The following is a 24,264-nucleotide window of genomic DNA, read 5'->3' as shown; positions in this document are numbered from 1 at the left end:
TAAGCATTGACTGTGTTGGTTTAAAGCAAATTGGTTAGACATGTATGTTTCTGAAAATTGTTGTTTGATCTTGTGTCCTGGGAACAGATGTATTATGCCAGTGGATTTTTATTTTTTTTAATGCTTGTTTTGAGTAGTTAGGTTTCCATTTTTCATGCAGTTATACTTAACTGAATTCTTCAGAGGAGAATAACAAAAATAATTGTTTGAGTTGCTGTCTACCCTTACCCCTGTGCTTCAAGCCAGTCTTACAATTTAATACTAACCCTAGATCATAGTTTATCCTGAAAATTCAAAACACCCAGCAGATTTAACAGTGATGAAAACTAGAAGATAACTGGAACATAACTTGAGAAAATGCTTTGCTTCTAAATGCTGCATGTAAACAAAATGGCATTAATTCAGTACGAGTTACACACATCATCAGGAAAGGCTTGTTACCAACAAACTGTCAATCTTATGTCTTTTCATTTGCAGGAACCTTAAATTGGGGGGGAATGGGGGGGGGGGAAGTGGGAACATTTATGACTCACATGGATTGGGAGATAATAAACCTAAACCTGTGTTTACATTTAAAATAACATAAGGCTTTAAAAATGTTTCAAACTGTTAAATATTTGTCATATTGTAGTTTGTAAATTTTGTGTCTTCATGATTCACTGGGGAAAATGAATTCACTGGGAGTGAGAGAGTAACTCAGGCTGAAGGACGGTTTCCAACACATGAGATTTCACAGCCCCTGGATGTTGTGAAAATGAAGCTGGAAAGCATTTGGTGTTGCTTGCAGGCAGGTGTTCGCTCCTGGCTGACTCCCTGTGGCCCATGGAGTCTTGGCATGTCCCTTTGCATGGAATGTCTGAGCAGAAAGGAGAGAGTGCTCTCACATCGAAATAAGCTGTATTTTGTTGATCGACTGTGTTTGTATCAGCAAATATATTACATCTGTTAAAAAGCGGGCTTTTAATTCAATGTCCAGAGTTATTAAATAACAAGTGTGGAATCATTTCCCCCTCTGAAAGTTAGGAGTGGGGAGGGAAGATGAGAGAGACAGACAAAGAAACCAGCCTCATTCTCAGAGACTGAAAGAGTTTTTATGCCTTGTTGAGGACCTGAGTTCAGTGATATTGTTAGTAGAGAGAGTATTGCCTTTCAGTAATGATGTGTATGGCAGATCTAAGATAACCTTGTCTTGAGTTAGTACAGCAAGACTCTCTACCCTCCCCCTGGAACCCTGGCTATTTTGAATTTCATACTGATGGCCCAGTAATCTGTATGTGATGTATGAGAAGTGTGAATACCGAGGTCAAGATAGTGGAATCCGCAAAACGGTGTAAATATATGTGTTGGATTTGTGTAGCAGGGAGGCTGCAGAGATGGCTCCTGTGAGAAGATTCAGGAGCTAGTCTCATTGTCAGATGGAACCAGTTCCAGCAAGTTTCAAGATGGAGTTGCCACTGGCTAGATCCGAGTCCATCAGCAATGTTGGACCACCTCTGTGATAATATATTTTAGAAGGTGAAAAAAGCCCTGCACAGCAGTCGTGAGAAGAGTGAGAAAACTGTAAAATAGCACTGCAGACACCAAGGTCACTGGAGGAGGAGGGACGGGAGGTGCTTCAGGCACCAAAGCACAAATTCCCCTGCAGCCTGAGGTGAAGAGCAGGTTGAGGCAGGCCCATGGCCCTCTTGCAGCCCATGGAGGTTCGCAGGGGAGCAGAGATCTACCTTCAATCCATGGAGGACCCAAAGCAGGAGCAGATGGATGTCCAAAGGAGACTGTGCCCCTATGGAGAAAGGAGCCCACGCTGGAGCAGGCTGGAAGACATGCTGTATGAGTCTGTTCCTGAAAGACTCTGCTCTATGGAATGATCCCATGCTGGAGCCAGTCCTGAAGAGCTGTAGACTGAGAAAATTGCATTCTGGAGAAGTCCGTGAAGGACTCTATCCCATGGGATTGGATCCTATCCAGAAACAGAGGAAGGAAGGAAGGATCAATGTAAGAGGAGGAAGCAGCAGTGAAGAGACACCCATTTTCCCCAGTGCCACTCAGTGAAGAGGTGGAAGAGTCTGGGGTGAAGTTGAGCCTGGGAAGAAAGTGGGGGGGGGTGGGGGTGGGGAAAGTTTGTTTACTTCTGGTTTTATGTCTCACTATCCTGCTGTTATTAATTGGCAATGAGCTGAGTTAATCTTCTTCAAGCTGAATTTGTTTTTCATATCACAGTCGTGATCTTTCTGTGCTTCTGTCAACCTGATAGAATATTTGACCCGGCCTTGTAGCACTGTTGTAGCTCTTCCCTGATCTCTGGCTTGGCAGTGTCCCTGTCTACTGCCTTCACATGGGTCACCTGCACACCCCAACTTCGTGTCTTCTGAAAAGTGATGTGTTCCATCTCTTCCTTCATATGCTAGATGCAGGTGTTGAACAGGATAGGTTCCAGGATAGATGCCTAAGGGAATTCCCATTACAGCATGTCTCCAGGTAGTGTTGAAACCACTACCCACTTCCTTTTGAGACCAGCGCTCTAGACATCAATAATCAACCTATCTAGACTGTAGTGCCCCAGTGTGGATGTGGGGTTGTTGTGGGAGACCTTGCTGAAAACCCAGCAATCGAGATAAACAACTTTTGTTGGTTTCATCCAAGGTGATGAAAAGGCATAATTTAAGATCTTCAGTGTGTGTAATTGGTGAGTGAGCATTCAGCTTATCACTCTCTTCATGTAAATGGTTTGTTTTCCCCCAACATATGGTATTTTCAATACAGGGAGATGAAAGACTAGTCTCTCTTATTCTACAGACTCTCTGGCTGTATCAACAGTCATATGTTCTTTGTTGCTCAGCCTGAATAAACTTTGCGACATGCTGTCTCTTTCAGAATCGGCGCAGCTGAACAAGTGAGTTGACACTTGTTCTTCCTGCATCATCAGTTTGGTGTTGTGTTTGGTTAAAGGCTCTGCTGGCTACATACACATATAACTTTGAAATCATCTGAATTGCTGGTATCATCTAAAAGCTGTCAGGCAGCGAAGTTGTCCCTACAGCCTGCAGAGTTTGGCTTGCAAAACTTTGGTCCAACAGAAGAACCTGAGTTTGCTCTTGACTCTGCCAAGTCTGTAAGTCTGGTAATGAGAAACCTTGTTCATATTAAATAATGTTTCCAGGACAATGATGGATTCCCCAACACTGGACACTTGTAAGATTGATCTGGACAGGGTACTGGGCCATCTTGTCTAGAATGTGCTTTTGCCAAGGAAGGTTGGACCAGATGACCCTTGCGGTTTCTTCCAACCTGGTAAGCTATGATTCTATGATTAGTGGTAAAAAACAAGATTAGGGCAGCAAAATATGATGCTCCAGTGACTTAGTGACTTTTCAGACCACCAGAATGTTTGGTATTAATGCTGATTAAGTTCTGTTGGATATTTAACTGAAGTATTGCAAGTTTGTGGGAGCTCTCTGCTCTTGCATTCACTTTCATTGTGAAATAAAATTCTTCTGAGACAAAGGGACTGTGACCAATTGTGTTTGCTTTATAAATGAAGGTTTTTGTTATTGTCTGCAAAGAACTGATGGTACAGTCTTTGCTGGAGCCATCAAAGAGTGGCTTCATTTTTAAGTAGTTCATTATCCGTCCAAGTAAAACCTGTTCTGTGAAGTGGCTTTGTGTTGCAGTGACTTTGGATATGGACTTTGATGTATTCATACTATAAGGCCTTAGTGACATTTTTTTTTCCCCTGAAATAAAAAAAATTAAAAGTTTCACTTAAAAATCAAATTCTTATTTTAAAGAACTGAGGTGGTAGCAGTTCAGCCATGTGTGACTGGCCAATTTGCAGTGGTTGTTAATAATGAGAGCTTTTATCTTTACAGCCTCCTACCTAATACAATTGGATGATTATTGGTTGGCATGAAATATTAACAGATCATTTTTGGCTAAAACCCAGTGTTTCTGCTCCTCATATTAACACTCAGAACTTCTAAGTTTATTCAGTTAAAAAACCCAGATAAGAGTCCTTGCTCATCTTTTGCAATGAAGATAAACAGAACGTTGTGCTGCCATGCCTATTTCAGTACAATAAGGTGTTCACTTTTCCTTCGGGTCTGAATATTTATAAGAGAGTAAGAAGTTAAATACCATAGCATGATGAAAATTTATCTTGTCATGGAATTCCTTAGCAGCAGTGAGAATATTAGAGTGCAAGACTTTGATATAATAAACCCAGGTGTGCCATTGGTTTAAACTGAGAAGTAGAAGTAACTGAGTGAGAGATGTTTTCTGTTAACTTGAACTGCTGTTTATTCTTTTTTATAATTGTTCTAATGAAGTTTTTTGAATAAGAACCACATGGCTTTTCATCTTGCATATTCTGTCCTTCTTGAAAGTAAGTGTAATTTGTAGTGATTGTCTTTAATTGCATGTACTTGTCTAATTATGTTTGTGTTTAAAAATAATTGTCTTTCTGGCTGTCCACTCAATGAAATATTTTTGCTGGCAAACTTCCCTGGTCTTCCTATGTTTCTAAATCTGCTGATTATAAACCTGCAATTTATTAGGCTTTACTGATTTTTCTGAATCTCTGGATTTCTGGGTCTCTTCAGAGAGAAGCAAATAATTGGAGCTGATTCTTTGGAGAAGGCTATGGCTTAGTGTATGAAAGAACAAAGAGTGAAGAGTACTGAAGTCAGTTGTCTGTCTGAATAAACAATTTTAAAAAGGGTTTCTTTGCATTTTTAAATCCATAGAGCTTCTGAGGAAAAGCCCACATTAGAGCTTCATGCTCAAATTCCAAACTCCCTTTTTGGTCACTGCTTCTGTTTCACATCTTTGAACTTCTTTTACTGGCTGTAACTGTCAGGGTGATTAATAACAAATATGATTTATATGGAAGGTTTAGCACATTATAGGGTAATTAATATAGGTAGTTAATTCTAATGTTAGCATGCATGTGGAATTAATTTTGTGCTATGAAAAGTTCCACAAATAGTATATGTTATTTATAAGTTAAAAAAAGACATAGAAATAATTGATTGTGAATTATGTGAGCATTAACAGTCTGCAAGTTCATGCTGGAGGAGAGGAGTGGTTCTAAGGAACTTTTTGTTTTATCCAGACATAAAAGTAAATTCATGCAGTATACATGATGTGGTACTATGAAAGGAATCTGCATCTTATTGCTTTTACAGGTCAGCAGGTGGTGGTGAGGATTCTGTTCTGTGCACCCAAAAGTGGCAATATTTAAGGCATTGTGTAAGATACCAGTTCTTAGAGTAGCTGTCCTAGGTTTTGCCTTCCAGCCACAGCACAGCTTCGTGGCCTCCCCCTTGCCTGGACACCAGTATTGGGAAGCAGCTTTTGGCATACCAGGCCCACACCGGGCTGTGCTGTGTAGTCGTTTGTGTGGGGAGGGGGTTTGAAAGCACTGTTAGCTTGAATTAGTAGTGATGTTTAACTGGTGTAACTTGCCCCTGTAGCTAGTTCTTTACAAGGAATTCAGATGCCCTGAAAATCTTCTTGAGTAGGAGTCAGGAACAGAACCTGTGACTTGTCTGGCTGGGAAAGTGGGAGCCCTGCAGCCTTAATTTATGTCAAGTACAACTATTTGTGTTGCTTGTGTGTCTGACTGGCCATTACTGCTGGTCTGAACTACATTTATGCTGAAGCAAGGTAGAGCCTTATAGTAAACTGTTTTATTGTAGACGGTCATAAATGTGTCCTATTTAAAAACAAGTTAAAAGAATTAGAAGAAAGCAAAGATGTCATTTGAAACTTTGGTACTGCATTAGCAGAAGGAAGTGCAGAGTCCGCTAAACTCTCCTGGGAGTCTCTTCTGATAGCACTTGCCTATTTCTCCTTGTTCTTTTTAATGTCATCTCATACCGGTTCCATTTGATTTCACAAATATGATTTAAATTCATGACCTAGAAATTTATCTAGCTCTCCAGAAAAATGGCACCTCAATCCCATCATGATTTGTGCAGGAGGGCAATAGGCAAGGGAAGCCTAAAGCATAACATTGTGTTGTGTTTGATGGTATTGCCTCAAAGAGTTGGCTTCCATTTTAATGCCCATAGCTTAGTTTTATCCAATAATACCTCTTCCTCTGAGAATGCAGAACTGTAAATTTTATTTTGAGTGAAATCATGTCAGTTAAGAAGTCTCAGCATATAATTTGTTCTCCTTATCCTAGCTACTTAGGGTTTCCTCTACTTTGTGTTTTAGTGGCATGTAATATTTCAAGTGAGTCAGGAGAGGGAGCTGGCATTCTAGGGGTGAAAAAGAATCTTCTTTACATAGAAGTAACCCTTTTCTTAATTGGTTTAAGAATATAGATATTGTCTGAATATATAGTTGTGATGGGGTAACCTGTCTGTTCCTGAAATAACAGGAGTCCAGACTGACTTCCAGAACATAAAGTTGCAAGTAGGGATGATTTTTTTTTTTTTTTTTTTTTTTTTTTTTTTTACTGCTTTGTTCTGTGGCTTATGGTTGCTTTTATCTGATGCCTGAGGTTCCCATTTAGAAGTGCTGACAATGCTTTTCTCTTGGGAAGAGGCCTGTGTTGCCAGGAGTACATGTAGGTGATAGGGACAATGAGCAGAACCTCACCCTCATCTGAGTCCAATGAAATAAAAATGTCACTGCTGGTCATAATGTTGACAATAGTAATTGCATGTACACCATTGTAGTACCTGCCTGGCCTTCATGTGACTTTTGGAGAGATTAAAGGCTTTTCAAAGGCAGCATGCCCTTTAGATGAGTGATGGAAATGTGAAATTGCCCTGCATAAGGGTTTCCCCACTGCAGTGAGTTAGCCTCAGCCATCAGCCAGGCTCCTACCCAGCCCCTCATTCAGTCTGCAGGATGAGGGTAGAAAATATGGAGAAAAAAATGGGAACTAAAGGCTCATAGGTCAAGATAAAGCTTACTCTTTCCCTAACTCAAATCCACTCCTTCACTCCTAACTTGTGTACCCCTCCCCACCAGTGGTCAGTGGGTCTGCTGTGGAGATGACTGACACCAGCTGTGTCCAGCCTAGGACAGCCCCATCTTCTCTGAAAAAAAACTCAGCAAGTGGTGAAATTATCCCTTCTAGATAATGTAGGTCTTGAGACATGGTAGTTTCTTGCTCCATTTTTCAGCAACAAAGCAGGCTTCTGAGCCTCTGGATATACTACTGTAATTAATTTTTTAACAGCTGTATTGTAAAATTCAGCTAGCAAAAGTGCCTATTTCAAAAGCAACTGTGCAAAAACAGCTTTCAGAAAAAGTTAGCATTGTTCAAATAATTTTATAAGTTTGGTTCACTTGTTCAGTTGAGGAAGAGACAGAATGTGATTGAGAGGTGAGGAAGCAAGTGACTGGAAGCAGGGATGTGTGAAGTGGCAAAGGAAACCCTATACTCTCCTTTTAAATCTCACCTGACTTTCCTGGATCTGCTTTATGTTTGTGTTACTGTACATAGTAAACTCTCCTGTGAGAAATTCCTGGCATGGCTTTGGACTCTTTAGAGATTGTTTGCATCTAAGGTAATTCCCTTTCTGCTCTGTTGTCTGTATGTTCTCTATGATGTTGTCCTGCCAGTTCAATCTTTGAATCATCTTAATGAGTTTGTACTTTGTGAATAATGAAAAATAATTTCTTTCTTTCTATTGCAGAGGTTGAAAATAATATATTATCCTTCTCCACCCTTAGTTCTTAGCAGGTTGGATTTCTTGGTTTTGTTTGCTGTATTTGTTTTTATAGTTACTTTTTTGTTCTTGGACCATTTTTAAATTTATTTATTTTTTTTATTGACAAGTGACTGCCCTTAGTAACAGGTAGAAAGCATAAGCCAGTGCAAAAGACTCTTCCAATGTAGGAACCCAGCTCGCTTTCACTGCTGGCCAATCTGCCCACAGAGAGAATGTTCTTAAGTGTGTGCTTATCTGAGGTTCCCTCTACCCCCTTGATGGGATGTGACTTGTGACAGTCCTAGCTTTTGAGACTTTTATCATAGGCTTAGAGAGTAATTTGAAGGAAGCAGTTCGGTTTGTCGGTTTGGTTTATTATGTGTGGGAGTTTGGGGTTCTTTTTGCTTTGGTGTTTTGTCATTTTTCAAGGGGTTCTTTAACTTTGCTTCTAAGCCACTTCTGCTCAGGAAATAGCAATTTTTTTTAGTTTGGGGCCTTGACTGGGAAATGATTGGGAGCAAAATGTTTGTTCTTTCACGGTTATAATAAGTAAATATCATTAATGGGATGCTTTTGTCTGCTGATGAAGGGCTGAGGGCTTGGTGGTGTGTGTATGCATTTGGCATTTTTTGTTGGTTTGAGTTTTTTCTGCAGGGGGAAGTTAAGGGGATTTTGACTCTTATTTTCAGCTAATTTCTCAAAGGAACTAAAATGAATTTTGTTCTCCTTCTGATGAAAGTTCACACATGTCATCACTTGTATTTTCTTCTGGGCACATTCAGCAAAGCTGCTTGTTTCTGTGGTCTGTACTACATTTAAACATCATTTGCATGCAGTAGCAGGCTCTGAAGCAGTACTGGTGTTATTGCCATGACGGGGTGAGAGGCTTAATGGTTATTTGAACAGTGTCACATTTTCAAGTGAGCTTGTAGCCAGAATTGAAAATTTAAGTCAATGGTTGGCTGGTAAGAAAACTGGTAACCTGACATCTTCATTGCAGCTTGAGCAAGTTAGCCAGCCTCATGGAAGTATGATGAGTTAGTAAATAATTTGCTTTTCTTCAGTTAGCACTGATTTTATGAAAATAAAGTAGTATTTGCATGATTTCCTCGAGCACAAAAAAAATGCAACTCTTTCCCCACTTTTCCGAATGTGCTCATTAGGCCACCAGAGGAGGATGGGACCTGCACCAAGGTCATGGCTGGTTTGTAGCGTGCCCTTTCCCAGTGTCCTCTCTGGACGGCAGCATGCACACTGGAATTTGAAAACAAGTGACTGACTTTGACAATACTGCCTGTAGCAGCAGTACTGGGATGGATAACATGGTTTTCAGTGCAGCTGTTGTAAGCCCAGCCATGGCCTCCAACATGTACTTGGCAGAAGCTGTTAGATACCCTGGATTTATAAGAATGTAGAACAGTTGCATTTCTGTGCTTAAAATTATGGAACTACTGCTGGCTTTCAGTACAGCTGAGTGGGTTTGAGCAACTGAGGGGTTGACTATCCAGAAGAAAGCGAGTTAAAGGACAGATGATGACTGAGCACCAGGCAGGAGTCAAGGCTAATTAGGAGCACAGATGGCTTTTACTCATGTTTAGCCTGTCTGAAACATTTGCAGACAGCACTGCCAATGACTGCTAAAAGGCAAAGCAAATTCTCACTGCTAAGCAGTATGGCCAGCAGATAAAGCCTTACGTTTGAAAATGAGCTTTAGGTTTGAAAATTGAGTTAATAACAGCTCAGGTGTAAGAGGACTGAGCAGAACATATTGAGCTACTCTTGTTTTTAGGAGGTGCCAGGGAGAGGCAATGCTGGTGCCATCAGAGCAGGGCACTATCAGGCCTGTGGAAGTGAGACTTGCTAGCTACGAAGGTTCCTTTAAGAATTTACTAGAAGCTCAGACCTGTAGTGAGTGACCATCAGCCCATAGCAGCCCACTCTGCAAAAATATTGAATGCATTGCAGAATACACAATCTTGTACTTTCTTTCAAAACAGAAACTAAGCCTGCCCTACCTACCCATTGCTGTTGCTACTCACTATTCAGTTTGAGATGCATTGGCTTTGATGGGAAAGCTATTTGGCTTTGACTTTTCTCTTGACGATAACTTATTTTCCTTAATTTTGGTTGTCATTTTCTCAGCTGGCAGACTATTTCAGATACCCCTTGGCCTATTTGACAGGTTTTTTTTTCCCAAGCAGTGCTTCAACTATTTCTGAAATCTGTTAATGGTTTGTTTGTCGCCCTGAGCTCTCTCTAATATGACTCAAGAATTTCAGCCTCTCCACTTGGGTTTGGGGAAAGCATGGGCAGAAGCCCTCTAACTTGGCATGTATGTATTCTGAGAGTGATCAATGGCATCCTTGCACTGTATCTGCACTAAAATTGGACTTTTCTGGTATGTATGTCCACTTTTCATGCCCTTTGGCAAAAAATCTTTCAGAGAGCTCTGGAATAGCTAAATCAACACTAATCAGCTTGTTGAGACAGGGCCAGTTGGTGTAAAATGTCCCTGGCTGATAAATTTTCTCTTTCCTTCATGTCTACCAGAAGCACATTAAAATCTCGTGTCTATTTCCATGTCAAGTCTGGAAGAGTTTCTAATTAGTGAAGTTAATCTTTGTTTTGTCATATTTTAGCTGACAAGAATTTCCATAGATTCCCTGAGACTGGGAACTCTCTGGCAGCCAAAAATGTAGCCTACTTGAAATGTGGGCCATGCAGCTGTCACTGTTGTTGTGCAAGGTGCTTTATCTCAATGGGAGTCCTTGTAGGATTTGCAGTGAGTCCTCATTTAACATAAGAATTCTCTCTGAATGTGGTTCATGGTCCCAGGGAAGATGATAGGGGGATTTATTTGAGAATGGCTTTAATGAAACAGTGGACAAAACTTGCATAATTGTTAGGTGGAACAGGGGCAACTGACATGAGAAACTTTTTCCCCCCTTTCTCTCAGTTATTGCTCATTATCAGGGAGGTTCCCAGTCTGCAAGTGTAATTCAGTCTTTGTGTTTCATCAAGCGCCTGCCTCATGCTAATTCAGTTTTGCCTTAGGTTGCCGCTGTAGTTTTGTTTGTAAGCTGAACATTTCATGCCCACCCTCCCAGTGCTTGCCTGTGAGGTTTCATGGTGCTCACCCAAGTTCTCCTGAGTTCCAAGGAACTCTCCACCAGAAACTGGCGATGCTTTAAATGATGTTTCAAAACAAAACGAAAAACCCAAACAAGAACTCACAAACCAAAGAGAAAACCCTACCAAAACAGAAAGCAAAGGCAAAAACAAACAAACAAACAAAAAAAAAACCACCACAAAAACAAAACCCCAACAGAAACAAACAAAAAAACCCAAGTCAACACAAGGTTTTGCAACATTCTTACATTACTGGTCCCAATTATAGTAACTTCCATACCAACAAAATAGTAATTCTATATAATAGTATATGCATACTGTTTGTTGCCATGTACTTAATTTTGTGATATATAAGTTCTGCAAGCCATTTACATCTGATACTTCTGAACCTTCTGTCTAGCAAGGTATGACTGCAAAATATTTTTAGTTTATGGTTGGGGGTTTTTAGCTGTATTTTCAGAAAATAAGCACAAGTCAAAGGTCTGTAGAGAGAGTATGATTTATTAAATTCCAGATGATTAGATCTACTATGAAAATTTTACTGTACAAAATAATTTTCTTATCTTTATGTGGTACCAGATTTTGAAAGGAGAAATTTTTTTTTTTTTAGCTACTGTTTTATCTAGAAGGAGGAGAGAAGAGACAGTGAAAATCAAAATTTTATTGTAATACAGACATTTTTTGCTTTAGAGACCACCATCATGCATTTGTGATGCCCAAGGAAAAAGTCTGCTATTTTGACTATTCCACCCATTTCATTCAATGCACATTAATGTATCAGTCCATAATCTGACCTGCTGGGTTGTCAGTCAGTGATGAGGCAGAATAAAGAACAGGTAATCCTTTACTGTTAGTAGAGGAAAGGAGTCAGTTGCTTTTATCTCCCCCTGTAGTGCAACACCTCAAAGAAAGTTTTGGGTCAGCAGTTTGCTGACTTCAGCAGCTTTATCATATAAGGGGTACAGGTTGCTGGGAAAGCTCATTTAGTGACAAGTTAAATGTTAGAATCTCCTGTAAGCTGTGTATGTAATACATTTTACGGTCTAGCTGTGCAGTGCAGAGCTATTCTGCATGTAACACATGTTAAACATTAACTACTGCTTGGGTACAGAAGGTGGAGTGTGCTCTCTGTGGTTTATATTGGGTGTGTGGCAGTGGAAGATAAACATATACTGGCATTTAATGCCATAAAGCAAGCAACCATGAGCAGAGTAGGGAATCAAGTGTATTTTTCCTACAATTAGAATTTTTCATGTTCTACTGTTTCTCTTTTTATTGCTTTTGAAGATTTTCTCCTCCTTCACTAAAGCAAAATGTTTAAATTTTGTTGAGCTTTGATTTGGCCTCTTTTAACGAGTGCTGATTTTATTCCATATGAGAAAATATGTTCTGGATACTTTTTGTTCAGTTTAGAACAATTACTGTACAAGTAAAGATGATGACTTCTTAGCAATGTACTGTTTTAAGAAGCCATTGTATTCTCATTTGCCTTTAATAGAATGTTGAACTTTGGTTAATAATGTCTATTATCCACCTCTTGCCCCCCTCAAAATAATGAAACAGTACCTTACAATGAGAGTTTAATGTTGGTATTAAGCTTTAATTCCGCTCTTGAAATTCGATACTATCCAATTTCTGTGCTTCTGTTTTGTTAGTTAAAACAATCCTAAAAAATACAACTTAAATAAAATTTGCTACCTATACCTGAGCTTGCTTGACTTTCTTGGAAAAACAGAGGTGCAACTCGTCATCTTGTCTGTTGCTGAAGAAAAACTGAATTCAGACAACCTAGAACCCTGAACAGGAGTTCTGCATGTTGTGATTGATGATGCCTTCATGCAGAAGACCAAACTAAAGTGAATGCTTAACTATGAATTTTGCTACATTTTGGGGTAAAGTGGAAATGCCTAATAGGTTAGTTTTTAAAAATAAAAATTGGGGGAAAAAATCCTTAAAGTTGTAAGAGGGACAGAAGTCACAAAAGTGGATCCTGCTCAGTACTTCCCTGTATAAAGTACAGTTGTAGCTTTAGTCTCTTACTCAGATTTATGATCATCTCATGTATTTTTTTTTTGGCCAAGGGGTGTTTTTGCTCAAGAGCTTGAAAAATTTCTTCCTCAAGTTACTCAACAGGATTTGCATGAAAAATTGGTTTGTTATTTCCTTTTCCTTCTGCCCACCTGTAATCTTCAAATTTTGGTTTTCTAGTGTTGAAGATTGAATATCTAAATTATTGCCTTAACATCAAAACAAGTACCCAGGCCAATGCACCCTAGCTTTAAGATCTGCTAAGTTTTCTACCCTTACTTGAAGGCCATAGTTAGGGTTTTAGTTAACTTTTATTTCCATGCCTGCATGTTTCAGATGGCATGCCAAGTAAGATTTACAGCTTTTTTGGCCCTTGTTTGTTTCTTCATTTAAAGGCTGTAAATATGATGGCAGTTGGCAACATAAATGAAATCTTATCAAATCTCATTAATTTTCTTCACAGTGCTCTTTGAGTATTCAGGCTGTCCAGAATTTATTTTGCAGCTTCAGTGGTGGTGTGGCACTGCATGACTGCAGTTGCTGTTGATAGCCAGCAGATTTCAGGCAGTGTGTTAAGCAAGCTTTTCCTGGAGAATCTGACTTCCTGGGGTACAAAATGATGGCTCTGTGACTTAGGACACTTGTAGGGCATAAGCCTTCCGTTTTTCTTGTACATTTTAATTAGGATGAACTTTGAAAGCTTTCTTTGACAGTGAAATCAGATGCTCTTTGACTGGCTTCAGACAAGAATGGCATGTCACTCTCCCGGTGAAAATACAAATAAATGTCCATGCAATTCTTCAGAATAAATATAATTGCTCTTTTGATATTATTTTCTTTTGTGTATATCTTCTCACACATTTGAACTTGAAAAGAAACACAGCCAAACAATCCCACACTGACCAGTTTGAAAGAAAATGTTTTCTTTTCTGTTACAGAAAAATGCAAAGGGACAGGAGTTGTTTGACCAGATTGTGTATCATTTGGACCTTGTAGAAACGGATTACTTTGGCCTGCAATTCATGGATGCTTCCCAAATTACAGTGAGTATAACTTGAGTTGATTTTTATATTTTGCAGTAGTTTGTGTTGCCTATTACAACTGCATTGCTGGTGCAGTCCCATGGAGAGATGTCAGCACTGGGGGCTGAAACAAATGATGCCATGTTTGGTTCTTGCACATAAAGCTACATCCTCTGAATGAGTTCTGTGGTATCTTATTTGACACGCAGGTGACTTGATTGCCCACAAGTTAAAACAACAAGGAATTTTGGTAAAGAAAAGTGTGCTTTATGGTTAGCAGACTCATGGTATTCAAAATGTTTTGCAAGCAAGGATTTCTTGTACATTTTCTGTCTCTGCTGTTCTGTGGACACATTGTGTTGCTTTGTAGATTTCGGTTCATTTGCAAGAGCAAAACATTTTAGCTGAAACTTGTCCTTCTCTTCCTTATATAAGGACCTCCAGTATCTACAGGTGAAATCAATAAATAAAAAAAAATTGTAGATTTAAATAGATATGTTAATAGGATAGGATTAAAAGACTACAGCATCATGGTTACACTGTATTGACATATCTTGAATCTTTTCCTTTGTCTGTTCAATCTGTGTGAACAGGAAATTTGACAAAAACCTACACTGTGGATAGAAAATGTGCATATTTGGAAAATAAGTGCTCTTTCTTTTAGTGCTCTCTGGTCAGTTTGTAAATGTTTTTTCCATGAAGCAACATGAGATCTCTTCTCTGGGATAATATAATAAAATAATGGGAAAATGTAGCTGCAATATTGACATCCTGTGAAGGATAGGTTCTAAGTTTATCATCCCAGAATTCTCAGCTTTATTCTCTAACGAGCTTAGGTCAAAGGATGGATCAGGGTTTACGCAGCTGCATTATCACCTGTGTTTTACCAGTCACTCAGTCACTGCAAACAAGAAACAAGAAACCTATCCAGGTACTGTACTGACTTGATACTGGAAGAAGAGAATCTGTGGGTTTGGGGAGAAGCAGTATTAATCTATTTAAACATTGTCCTGATGTCTAAATTAACTTAGGTTAATATCACTGAAAATGGATATTTTGAATGAAGTGTGTCCATAATGGGTTTGGGGATTTTAGGTGGTTTAGTGTGTGTGCTTCTAATAAAATTTCTAAATACATAAATTATGTGTACTTTTATGATGGATCTGATTATAAGGACACAGCTAATAGAGCAGAGCCTGCTTATAATGGGAAAACCACATTATATTGTCACTGATTGTCAAATCATCCAACTGGGAGTTTGATAGTTAGTTATCTAGCAAGGAGTTCCATAATGTTTTGAAAGAAGGGAAGCAGGAAGGGAGAGTGAAATATCTTTTCTCATCAAGAATAAGGGCAGATCAGCCAAAAGCCAGGCTGAGGAAGCTGGGAAAACTAATTTTCTTGTATGTTTGCAAAACTGAAGAGCTCTCTTGACTGCTAAGAAAGATGCAGATGTGAGTAGCTATGTCTTCTGTATGTAGCTCTCTCGCTGGTGTTGAGGGCAAAATGTGCCTGTACATGGAAGTGTTTTAGCTTTGTTTGTGTGCTGTTTTTTGTTATGTTAAGAAGGGAAGTAAGTACATGATGCATCTACAGTTGCAAGAGGGATGAGGGCTGTGAACAGCTGCTAGAGGGGTCTGAAAAAAGCCAACTCTAGTTGCAAGGCTTTGGTGGTAGGGTTGTAGTTTCTTGAATTAAGAGGAGTGCTGAGGGCGAAGTTCTTTACTTTCCCTGAAGTGCAAGGCCAAAAACTTGTCTCTTGTGATTTTTGGTCTGGCTCAAGCTGGGCAGAGAGTAGAGCTTAGAGAACTTCAAGGCACAGAAGCACCCTGTGCCTTTTATCTTGCCTAGCAGCCTGTGCCGAAAGGTTCCATGCTTTAACAGCCTTCCTTCTTCTGTTTTGAACCTGTGACCTGCTCTTTTCATTTGCACAGCAATTAATGCATATCCTCTGTGGGCTTCTGCTTAGTGCCAGCCCAGACACACAATGGCAAGTGGAGGCCTGTGAGATTAAAATTGTGTAAACCTCTTTGTGGCTCTAAGCCTTTGTCTTTAGTATGTATTGTTAAGGGCTAAACATCTTTAAGCCGCCATTACAAGTAAGAAAGCACAAAATAGTCTTTGAATAGTGGAGATTGCTTCTGTGTGCTCCAAGGCCAGCAGCTTTTGAGTGGACTGTGTTTCCTGCAGTCCTGTAACTTTGCCAAAGAGTTGGGACAAGCAGTGTGTTGATAGCTGTGATTTAGAAAACAAAACTGTGATTAGAGTTTATCTGCTTTGAAAGAGAAAAAACTTAATTGTTTGAATAGCTTATTTTTAATACAACCCCCCCATAAAGCTGTAAAAAGCAAGATGTCAGCAGTAATGCAAAAAATACTGTAATGCTTATTCAGTGAACTCTGCATTAGTTTGTATCTTGTGCTCTATGAAAATATCCATCAGAAGGATAGAAGGATGTAGATAATCATCTATTAGTTTATTCTAAAACAAATCTTAGTGTACTGTTGTATTTTGAGTTACTTGCTATTAACTCTAGAAGTAGAAATACTCTGATGCAAGAAAACAATTTCTTATTCTAGCTTTTACAGAACTTCAATGGAGATGTAGTGCTTGGGGTGATTGCAGGGTGTCTCTCTCATGTAGGAGGTCTCTGCAGTGGTTCAGAGAAAATGCAAAGGTTATTGGGTTTTTAGTTACTTTTACTACAGTGTGTGTTTTCTAGCAAAGCAAGAGGCCTTGTAAACTGTAGGTGAGTTTGGCAATAGCAGTAATAGAATCTTGGGAGACCGTACTATGGAAGCTCAGTTGCCATGAGGAAGTATTTCATTGATCTTTGTAGTAACTGGTTGTGTGCAATGTATTCAATGGTTGGTTTGGGGTTTTGATACTTATTTTTGTCTGTTGGTAGCTGATGTTTATTCATTTTCTGTCTAGGACTGTCCTTTCTTTCTCTTATTCTAAATCATCTTAATAAACAAAAAAAGACTTTCTGTGGTTAACAGCTCCTTGTGAGCTCTATATTTTATAGGGTCTCTCAAGATTTAGATATCTCCATTTCTACAGTTGCATTGTTTGTTCCAATTTTCTGTCCTGTGATACCAAAATATGGATACCCTCCTAGCCCCTCCTGTGTTTTACAAGAATTTATAACTGAAGGATTGCCCATGTTCATTAGCTTGGAAGTTGCTTGCTTCCATCATAATTTTGTTTCTGTTCACAAGAACAATTGCTGAGTAATTAAAAGGGAAGGATTTTTAAGATAAATCTTTGAATTCTCAATTATTTTTTTTTTTTAGTTTGTGCCAATGAGTTGCTGTCATCCCTGGGAATGGATGGAAGCAAAAGAATTAAAAGGCCCCTTTTCTCACATGTGTCTCTTTCAGTGATTCTCTGTCTTTTAAGTCCTTTATGTCTGATATATAATATCACAAAGACCCCTTAGCCTAAAGAAGGTCCGTATGGAACAGCCTTTCCCAGCTGTGCTCTGCAGCCAGTTGAACCCTTTTGAGGGTGTGTGGTTGCACCCAGTGTATCTGGCATGTTGGATTTACACCGTGTGTACAGCAAGACTGATGTGTGAGGACATCCTGCAGATGCTGCCCATGGCTATGGTGGGGACCAGAGTTCCCTGGGAAGATGAGTGCCAGGACCAACCTGGATTGTCCTGGTAAACCATGTTTGCATCTGAACTTCTCAGTATTAACCAATTTTTAAATTGGGTGTTGATGCAAGAGGTGAGAAGACAATGGAAGGAGGACAAGGAGAAGATTGTGTAGAAGTGAAATAGGCTTTCATGAAAGTAATTGCTCCAAGTAAAAAAAAAAAAAAAACAAAAAAAAAAACAACAGAAGGGGAAAAACATGGCCAGAACTGTGTTGCCCAGAGTGGGCCTGACCAGCAGCAGTGTGTCAGGATGCACTGAGATCCTTGCCTCTATGAAAGGCAGCCTTCTGGCCAGGTTCTTCTGAGAGACTCAGGACCGTGTATGACTCACGACAAAGGATTTAAACAGTGCTGGGGGGCAGGTAGGAAGCAAGCTGGACAACTAATAATGTAAGAACCTTTGTTTCCTCTACACATCAAGAACTAGATTCCTGGATGTTTCAGCAGTTACTGGGTCAGGGGACTTGTAGGGCCTTGGTTCATTATGACTGCCTCTGCTGTATCTATCTGAGTTTTCTTTTAAGGGCTCATTGATCAGTTTTTTTCAGCTGCTGCTTTTGATATTACTGCCATGACTTCTTAAGATGTGAGGGATGGGGAAAAATGAGCAGTTCAAAACAGTCAGTTAGCCTCATAGTGTGATATCTGGGAGCCTTTTTCTTTTGTACACCTTAGTACTTTAACAAGTGTTCATGAAGCAGAAGAAAATAGGGACAAGCCTTATTTTCAATATACGGAATGTGGGAAAGAAGGGAGACTGGTAAATATGTTGATAATGCTAAGTGTTTCCTTTTCTGCGACTGTTAGAAACATACTATTTTCTCCATGAATAAGCTGTGACATTCCTCTGTGACTCAGTTTCCCCTTCCTGAATCTCTCTCATTCCTCTGGATGATGATGAGCACTTTGGGACTGTGGTTGTTGCAGGATGCATGGATTGTAGCCAAGAGCAAAAAATACCAGTCACAGATGGAGGGTCCCAAAAGCTGTAGAACATCCTGTAGCACTCTATGCTTCAGTTTCTAATAGTGGCGGTGATAGGAATGCCAGTTCAGTAAGTGGACAAAGGCAGTATGGCTGACTCCACAGCGATGCAGAGCATCTGATGAATCTGATGTGAAACATTTCCAGCTGTGGCTGTCCAAGTCTCTATTGCGGTTTGTGAACACTTGGTGGAAGACTCTAAAACACTAACAAATTCCAATCTTTAGTCTTCCAGTAGCACCTGCTGTTTTGGGAGGACATTTTTCTGACACAGACTTCAGAAGCAGGTGTATAGGGCAGGTGGCTGTTGTGCTGTCTGTCAGTGATGCTTCTGCACCTCTCTCCTGAGTGTAAAGAATTCTCTCTGGGACAACAAACAGTCTGTGCTGGTTTGTTTTGTTTTTGTGTGTGGTTGGAGCATAAGCTGAAGTGATTTCTCAGTTTTCTTCCTGATATAGTCAGGTTTGTTGCCTACTTGTTAAAAATCCCTTCAGTTTATTTTTGAGTACTTGGGCATAGGCATCAAAATAAAAAGTAAGTTGCTAGAATTGATCTGGAGTGGTATCTGCTTTCATTGTCTGTAAAATAAATCTAATGATAAAGATACTAGACCAGGCAAGTTTTTATATAAATTTATATATTCTATGTTTTACTTCTTTCAAGTCTGCAAAGCAAAGTATTATTTAGTTATCACATGGATATGAATATATATATCCATATTAATAATATATATTCATGTATCTGAATTAGGAAAGGCTAATGGCCTTGAAGGATGTCCTTACATCTCTCTGTTATTCTTGGTTAGTTTATTTGGTCTGCAGTTAAATCACATCACTTATCAGGATGCTTCCGAGATGGCCCTGTACTGACTCAGGCCAGGCTTCCATGAATGCCACACAATATGTGGAGGTCTCAGGGCTGGTAGAGCTCCATTAAGGCCAACCAGTGCCCTCGTGGCTCTGGAGTTAGCATCTGTGGCCTTGTGCTTCCCAAGATTACAATCTGGAGCTGTATCACAGCTCCATGTGCCCCTCTGCTGCTGGACCCTGCATTGCCTGCAGTGTCTCACTGTGTCTGATTGTGGAAGGTGGCAGCCCTTCATAGGGCAAGAGAGAGCTTGGCATGGGAGCTGCAGAACGGTGTCAGTAGAAGGGGGCTGCTGGAGGGCAACTGCTCTGCCTTGTTCAGACCAGGGACAATTAGAAAACTGATAAAACTTTGCACCTGGATCAGGCTGGTCTTCCAGCAGTGTTGATGTGTTTCTGTACCACTGTGCCGGGGTCCTGTTCAACAAGATGCTGACTGCAGTGTCCAAAGAGGGTCTAAATCAAAACTGGCCAGCTGAGACTGAAACCCTTGTAAAATCCTGCCACTATTTCCTGAAAAGTTGGTCTCATCTGAGCCCAAATGCAAACTGTTCACCTCATTAATCCCAGCTTGGTTTTATAATGTGAATGCTACTTAAGTAGAATTCCCTTTTTTCTTTTTTTTTTTTCTTTCAAGTTGGGTCAGTGAGATTGTAGAGCAGCATCCTGAAAAATGCCTGCAGATCTTGTCTGTTGAAATGGGTGTCGCTATCCAACTCCTCATTGCAGCTTCAGTTGTATCTGGTTTCTTGGGGCTGTGTTCAGTCATGTTTGATACCCTCAAGGACATTGGCTCCATGGTCCCTCTGGGCACCTGTGCTTCGTCTGAACAGCCTCACGGTGACAGTCTTTCTGTCTAGCTGGGATTTCTCCTGATTCTGGTGCCACTCCTCCTACTGCCATGGAATACCTCTGAGAAGTGTCAATCATCTTCTCTACAGCCTTTCAGTAGGTCATTGAAGGCACCAGTCTGGTGAGCCTTCCTTTTCAAGGGGAGCATAACTTTCTAGGAGGGATTAGAGAAACATGAGAATAATACATAATTGTTTTATCCTGTTCCTAAATATATGTACTCAGTGTACTCCCTGAGTTTCTACATGACCCCAGTTCTCACTTGGTTTTCTGTTACTATCATAATAATGTTGAAAAGGGTCCTGCAAAAGAAGAGAGGGCTTTTGCTCCTTTGCTCCCTTTTAAATCTGTAAATGTAGAGAAATCCCCAAACCGTGGTTTGCTGGGTAGAATTTTTATTTTCTTGATTTTTCTGGTGTTTCCTTCTTCCATGTGATACATACATTTTTAACTCCTCTTCTTTAGAAGGTTGTGTGAGTAATGGCAGGCAGCCTGGTAGGATTCAGGTGCCTTGGAAACCAGAAAGCAAGAAGACAGTTGAAGGGATAATTGACTTTTGGTTTTAAAGGTGCCAGCTTTTGTTTAGCACACCTTCTTTTCTGAACTTGATCACTGAGAATGAGTCTTTCTCTTGTACCTCTAGGCATGACTTGAGAAAGCTTTCAACTGATATTTTTCAGAGGACAAATACAAATATCAGTAAAAATGGTCTTCCTCTTACTGATAGTTAAATATATAAATAAGCATAAGGGAGAACAGTCTATTCAAGATGTTCTTCATGCATTTTAAACTAGCAAAGAAAGCCAACCAAAAAGGGTTAAATGCAATTTTTTTCCTTATCAGGTCACCTTTGAGGGCTGTATTAATCAAGACAAGGAATTTTCATTCTTTTAGGAAGCAAGTAGAGAGGTAGTGGAATTTGCAAAGCTCAGGTGTGTGATGAGATGGTGTCAGCCTGTGAAAATCCTCCTTTCAGTCCTCATTTGGCACTCATGGTCATTATAAGCTGACTGCTTTAGCAGCTGTAGTTTATCTGTTGTATCTTGACACAAATATATCATTCCCATGCTGTATATCTATTTTGAGAAAATATTGGCTACAGCCATTAGGAAATGCTGAGCTACTTATTTTTTCCTCTTCACTTTGATAAAGTTGTAATCAACAGGAGACTATGCTGAGATAAATACATGCTTCCAGTATTTTAAAAAATTATTTTTTATATGGTGCTTCTTTCATGTGGAATTGATTGGTGTTTGTTTTCAACACGAATTCCAGTCAATGGCTACTGTGTTATGTCAGTTAATACCATAGGAAGCATAATTCATTTGATAGAGCAAAGAAATTTTGCTGAGATTAAAGAGGACTAAATGGAAGTTAATCTAGCATTTGACCTTCCAGTTTACCTGACAAAATTAAAGGAGGGAGCACAGTGGTCTCTGCAGGTGATGATGGGACGTGGAGAGGAAGGTGCTGAGCTCTCCTCCCTGATATCCAGCAAAAGGATGCATGGGAATGGTTCAAAACTGGGTCATGGGAGGTTCAGACTGGACATTGGGAAGCATTTCTTTACCAAGAGGGTTGTCAAACACAGGAACAGACTTCTAGAGTAACTGATGTCCCAAGCCTGTTAGTCTTAAGAGACTTAAGAGAAGTGGTCTTAAGACCACTTCTTGACATGAAGTGATCAGACAGTGGCACTCGATGGTCATTGTAGGTCCCTTCCAGCTGAACTACTTGTTCTGTTCTAGCATAATCATAGAATTGCGATTACCTGCAGTTTGATTAGGTTTGAGTTTTTCTTCCCTTAAAAGAAGAAAAGCAGCTTAAGCACTGTCTTCCTATCATAACACGGTCCTAGAGCAATTTATCTCTTTCCTTCTCCTTGTTCTGCACTGATATTTCCATGTCTGAACAGGATATGGGGATTATGATGGGGTATGATTGAAATTACTCCAGTCAGTCTTGGTCCTACACTGTGAGATCCATAGTTAAGTTTCTTTGGTGAGTGGAGATCCTGAAATTATGTATGATCATTTAGCCAGAGCACAGGATAGGCAAGATACAGTCTTAGATGCTGAGAGAAGAGCAAGGCTCCTCTGGTTTTATTCAGCTTCCTAGAGAGACTTCAGAATTCATGCTTTCACTTCCCTCTAATTGAGTCAGCAAGCAGTATGTAGCCAAGCCCAAACCTATTTTAGGCTTTAGCTAGAATGCTTTGATTATTTTTTCAGCTCAGAGGGACATTTGGAAGGCTGGTGCAGTACACAGTGTGAAGAAGCCTTCTGACATTATCTGAAGCAAGGGAGTGTTAAAATTCAGCCTGATTTTCACAGAAGTTGCACAAAATATCTGATTCTGAAACTGGAGTTGGTTCATAAATCTGCAGAAAACTTCCAGGCTTGGGAGCTCTGGGCCAATAATACTGTCAGTCCATGCCTTACCTCAGTCTTTGTATTTATGATCGGTGTGGTGGCACATCTCACACTTGATGTGTAGTGCAGGGATGGGGGTAAAACAGCAGCTCACTGTTGCTTGTGAAGAGAGGTGACTTTAATGCTTGCTTTGCTTTATCTCCTGGAGCCGTCTGCCTCTGGCAGCTTAGGTACAGAGAGTGATGATAGCTTCCTATCTAAGCCATTGTCTGAGTTAATGGTCTGCACAAGCAGTTCCTGGAGTCTTGTTAGGTATTTTTTTAGCCATTATTTGAAGTATTTGCACTTGCAAATAATCAGTTTGAAAGTTACTCTTATTTGAGCTTTAATGTACCTTAAAGACCACATGCCATGAAAAGGGACTATCAACTGTTTTTTCATTGGGAATTATTATAGTTCAGGTTGTGCCGTGCTTGTTCCAGAACATGGTACTAACAGGAGGTTTTGCCATGTATTATAGATGTTTTTTACATGAAGCTAAACTTTTCTTTTAATGCATTAATTATATTTGTCTTTGAGAGGCTTTTCTTTAGCCAAGATAAATATTGAATGGAAAGACATTTTCATAGCTAGGTCTTTGAAGAATAAAAAATGTATCTGCCCTGGAGCTGTGAAAGTGACAGATTTATATAATTTCAGTTAAAAAAAAAAAAAAAAAGGCAAAGTTTCAATGCTGATTTTTTTTTTCTTATCAAAAATTTGAGATTTCACAAAACTGTAATTTTTTATAAGAGAGCAAAACAGAGACAAAGTAAATTACTTGCAACTCTAAGGAATGTATTTATATGAGCTGGTGTAATGTTTTATTTCCATTCTGGTAGAGATTTCTACCAGATTAGGGATTATAAGAATTGATTTCTTGGCCGCCTCACCTAAGGGAGTCTTGCAAGCCTCCTGCAAATAAAATCACCTTCAGAATCATTGTTCCATTTCTCTTTCTCCCTCTTGTGAGATTTATATACCTTAAGGCTCATAAGCTGTCAGACTTTTGATCTGTACACATCTATACTTGTGATAAATTTTTGCCTTGGTTTTGAACATATTTAGTAAATAAATACCAGTATTACTAGGCAACAGGTACTTTTGCACATTTATTCAGCCATAGTAGCATGGTGGTGGTGTAACAATAAGCATTGTTGAGGGATTATCCTTTTTTCTGAAAACATTAATGCTTTAATAAGAAAGAAGGAAGAGAATTTTTTCCTAAGATTTTGTTTCATAGTAGCTAGTTTATAATTTTAAAATATATATAAAGATAGAAAAACACTTATTTCAAAGAAATCCAAAGCTCTCTCACCACTTTGTATGACAGAAGCATTTACATGGAGTTGCTTCAAATAAGATTGCAGCCTTCTGTAGGACATTGAGCAGAGACTGTCAAAGATTTAAGCTAAATTTATACCAGATTGTGTTTATTGCTGCCTTTCTGTAGATGCAACTTACACTGACAAGAGAGTGTGTAAACTTTGCTGGGAATCATATGTTTTTGTCATCATTGTTGCACTATTCCAGATCTCCTGCCTTAGTTTAAAAAGGAAGGGGTGAGTTATACATCAGTGTTTCCCAAATGCTTTTAATGGGGTTAAGTTTCCATCCTTACCTTGAAAAAACTTGGCTA

General features: G+C 39.5%; 1 protein-coding gene across 8 annotated transcripts in view; it reads left to right on the top strand.

Annotated features, from left to right (window-relative positions):
* EPB41L4B (erythrocyte membrane protein band 4.1 like 4B) overlaps positions 1-24,264 on the top strand; it is a 167,151-nt gene that overhangs the window by 36,015 nt on the left and 106,872 nt on the right. For all 8 annotated transcript variants that reach the window (XM_041714660.2, XM_041714659.2, XM_041714661.2 and 5 more), the window contains exon 2: positions 13,766-13,870. In XM_041714660.2, coding sequence (XP_041570594.2) covers positions 13,766-13,870 — 105 coding nt within the window. The remainder of the gene's footprint in view (positions 1-13,765; positions 13,871-24,264) is intronic.

This window comes from Taeniopygia guttata, chromosome 2 (assembly GCF_048771995.1).
Source record: "Taeniopygia guttata chromosome 2, bTaeGut7.mat, whole genome shotgun sequence".
Classification (NCBI taxonomy): Eukaryota; Metazoa; Chordata; class Aves; order Passeriformes; family Estrildidae; genus Taeniopygia; species Taeniopygia guttata.
Note: the sequence above shows the minus strand (reverse complement) of the source record. Positions and strands in the feature narration are given on the sequence as shown.